The sequence below is a fragment of the Belonocnema kinseyi genome, chromosome 10 (genome assembly GCF_010883055.1).
Source record: "Belonocnema kinseyi isolate 2016_QV_RU_SX_M_011 chromosome 10, B_treatae_v1, whole genome shotgun sequence".
Lineage (NCBI taxonomy): Eukaryota > Metazoa > Arthropoda > Insecta > Hymenoptera > Cynipidae > Belonocnema > Belonocnema kinseyi.
In genome coordinates, this window is record NC_046666.1 from 90,437,370 (window position 1) to 90,441,180 (window position 3,811).

The following is a 3,811-nucleotide window of genomic DNA, read 5'->3' on the forward strand; positions in this document are numbered from 1 at the left end:
TTTAAATTGTTAAAAATTATTGTTTGAATTTAAAACTAAAATCATACAAAAAATTTTACCGACAAATTAATATACAAAACCACGTGTTTTTAAATTAACATTTCGATTTTTCAGAAGAACTTTTGGGATTTAAAAAATACTATATACATTTTCAACCAAGATATCTTATCCAGAAATATATTTTGTTCTAATTATTTTTATTTTAAATTTAAACAATAATGTTTAAACACTTCAAACATTAAAAAAGTTATTTCTTTGATATAAATATTTGATTATTTCAATTTAAAAAATATATTTGTCAAAGAAAATGTTTTCAGCACTTGTTTATCATGAAATGTCTTTCTATAGTACTTGTTTAAAAATTAAAAATATGACTTTTCCAGGCATTTTTTTGTTGTAATTAAAAAAAAAAGACTAAACACCAAAAACCTAGATCAAGCTGCAGATCTGAAATAATTCAGTGATACATACATGTCAAACTTTTCGTAGAATGAGAAAAGGATTCGACCTCGTAGTACGATGAGGGCAGCACCTCGATAGGGCAGAAAATGTGATGTCCTATATGCACTGGAACCGCAGTTATATTCGCCGTCCTAGAACGTAAACATTCACTTATATCCTCCCGGAAGGGGATCCTACCAATGCTGTTCAGCAAAGGAGAAATAATTGCGCTGCGCTCTGATTGGCTTGTTTGTCACGTAGTACTGAGAGGTGGAGGATGACAAGAGAATATAAATGAAAGTTATGCAGGGATATAAGCGCGAGAGGTTATAAGTGCGAGAGGATATAACCGCGGTTCCAGTGTATATAATTCCTCACTCCGACGCCCCGTACCGCATCTACGTTTATAATATCTTTGGTCTAGTCGGGGTCATCCGCGTGCATTTGTGTCAGAATGCGGATATCTCTGGCATGAGCAGTAGTCATTCCTGTGCATCTTTAGGTTATGTTACGCCATGTGTTCATCTAAAAATGAAAAATTTTAAAAACTGCATTTGGAGATGCTATAAAATGTCATAACGGACGTTTTTCATCTGCCTTTCCGATAGTCTGGAAATTATTTATGAAATAAACTTTTTTGATTGCCTGCAAACAAGGTTAGTTCCGGGAGATTAGTTACTATGTTTATTTGTAAGTCCAAAGTTTTCGGCCAAAAATATTGTGTAGTTTGGAAGTAACGCTCGGGTGAATTGTAACACACATAACCTCGAAATATACACGCACACTGTTAGCAATATCAAAAAAATTTTGATAAAAAAAAACCAAAGAAGTGTGGGGACGTCCGTTAGCATGTTCGCTATTATTTCACAGATTTTGAAGGCAAAACATTTCTTATCCTAGGAAAAAAGCCGGGGGGATCTAACACTGAAAAAATCTATACTAATTCCTAAGCGATTTGCAAATTAATCACATTTTGCTAAATTAAAACTTTTTTGAATTAACCTACAAAAAAATTGTGTGGGGACGTCCGTCAGCATCTTTGCTACTATTTCCCAAAATTTTAAGACAAAATATGTATTATTCTAGAAAAAAGCCGGGGGAACCTAAAACTCGTAAAATCGACAATTTTCTAAGTATCACATGCCCTTGATCAAATTCTATTAAGTTTCCAGTTTTAAACAATTCACACCCATTAAAAATAAACTAAATATTACATAACTTTTATTAATATTTTCAAGTTCTCTTCCATAATACATTCGAATTTCTCACACATTTTGAACTGTCACGCATTTGCCATTGAATCCTGTATCCAGTGTATGTATGTACACACACACATACACACACAAAGAGTTATCTTAATGTTGATAGAATATAAAACAGTCGCTCGACATTAATGGTCAATTATAATTAGTTCGTCAATGCCCCAATCTTCGTAGCTGTTGTCTGGTAAAAAGCGACGAATTACAATTGGAATCTTACGCTGCTTTAATTCTTTCATGGCAATTTGCAAGGGATCGGTTTCTCCTTCTAATTCTACCATGACTGGTGCACACATTGCGATTTGTAAAGCTCGTGTTCCTAGTACTCTGGCTCTCTCGTATCTATAAGAATACATATTAATTATTGCTACGACAATAAAATAGTAATTCTAAAAGGTATATATATTCTAGATGCTAGATGGACCCTTCTATGCAAAGTATTTTTTTCATGAGTGGAATGAGGTGTTCGCTCCGAATTTGCTCGAAAAAGGTGTTGGTTCGGAGTTTGCTTAAAGAAGGTGTTGGTTCCGAATCTGCTCGAAGGTGCTGGTTCGAAGTACTTACGAGCGGATATTGCTTAATATTAGGAACTGTTTTACACGGTCCTGACTGTTTACGTTTAGAGGCTTCCGAGTGACTACCAAGGCCAGTGCGAGCCATTCACGAAACCAGTCGCCAACTGGAAGTTAATTTTAATTCTAAAATAATATGAATCGGAATTAATTTCGTTCCATTTTTTTAAAATTATGTTACTTTTAGTTGATTCTATAGAAAAAATAAAATATTGGACAGAGGAATATAGTAAATCATAAGAAATTAAACTAATCAATGAAATATAACATTTTTAACTCTTTCAGATGAAACAATTTATCTCCAAAAAATTCACCGACATTCTATAATTCCTGGTTGTATCTTTAAAGGCTACAACCTACATTGCTTTCAAAAATCAAAGAGTCCTCTAATCATTTCGTTTACAAACAGTGGAAACGTAAGTGGGAAACTTGCGTAAATCATATACATCTTCGCCAATCCGTTCAAAAGATTCAAACGGAACTGAGTCTAGTTTTAAATCACTACTGTAAATTATGTTATTATTTGAATTAACTAAGCTATTATCAAAATACTAGCAAGAGAAGGTATATAACATTAAAATAATAATTTGTTGATAAATTTTTTGTAGTATGCATAAATATGGACAAAAGTTAATTGTTTTATTTTTTCTTTCGCTTATATTTGTATATAATACATAAAATTTATTTAAAAATTATACTCTTAGTGTTACTTACCTTTCATTGCTAGTAGTTCGTCAATAGCACAGTTTATTAAAATAATGACATAATCCACCGTACTGATTGGAAACATCTTAATTCCAACTGAACCTTTTTAACAGATTTGCGAAGATGTTTCCGGCTTAATCAAATTTCCCACTTACGTTTCTACTGCTTGTAAATAAAATTATTGAAGAATTCTTTGTGGTTTAGAAAGAAATTTACGTTATATCCTTTGGAGATATAGACAGAAATTATAATATGTAGATATATTTTTTAGTGACAAATTGTTTTATTTGAAAGAATAAAAAATGCTTCATTAATTTGATTCATTTATAATATTTATTATATTTCACTGTCCAATATTTTATTTTTTACTCAGAATAAACAAGTAATTACATTAATTTATAATATATATGTACAAAATTAATTCCAATTCATATAATTTCGGTATTAACGCCATTGTGAATTTAAATCGTTATTGCATTTACCTCGCGCTACGCGCTCGATCTTTCTGGAGAGACTTTTTAAAACTAAAGATGAAAGTATCGACAACAGTAATTTGGTGATTGTGAATTCTCTTTTGTTAAAGCTCCTTCGGCTTTAACGAACACATTCTCATCACGTATCTCGAGCTTCCCAATCGAATTTATCCCTGAAATTTTATATCATTTCCATAAATGTATATTATTATAAATCTTAACTTGCATTGATATTAAAAAAGACGGAAGTTCATTGTCCCGTTTAAAAAATGCGCATTCTTTGAAAAAATTTGGTTATTCAAGGTTTTATTGCAACTTTTGTCGGTTTTCCATAAACTGAATTTGCACATTTCCAATGTTT

General features: G+C 31.6%; 1 protein-coding gene across 1 annotated transcript; it reads right to left on the reverse strand.

Moving 5' to 3' along the window:
- Positions 1-1,633: 1,633 nt before the first annotated feature.
- LOC117181252 (DNA-directed RNA polymerases I, II, and III subunit RPABC2) lies at positions 1,634-2,993 on the reverse strand. The gene is made up of 3 exons (XM_033373816.1): positions 2,987-2,993; positions 2,265-2,379; positions 1,634-2,042 (listed from the first exon to the last, which is right to left on the reverse strand). Exons 1-3 carry the CDS (start codon positions 2,991-2,993, stop codon positions 1,832-1,834), a joined length of 333 nt encoding a protein of 110 aa, XP_033229707.1. The 3' UTR covers positions 1,634-1,831.
- Between the last annotated feature and the right edge of the window lie 818 nt (positions 2,994-3,811).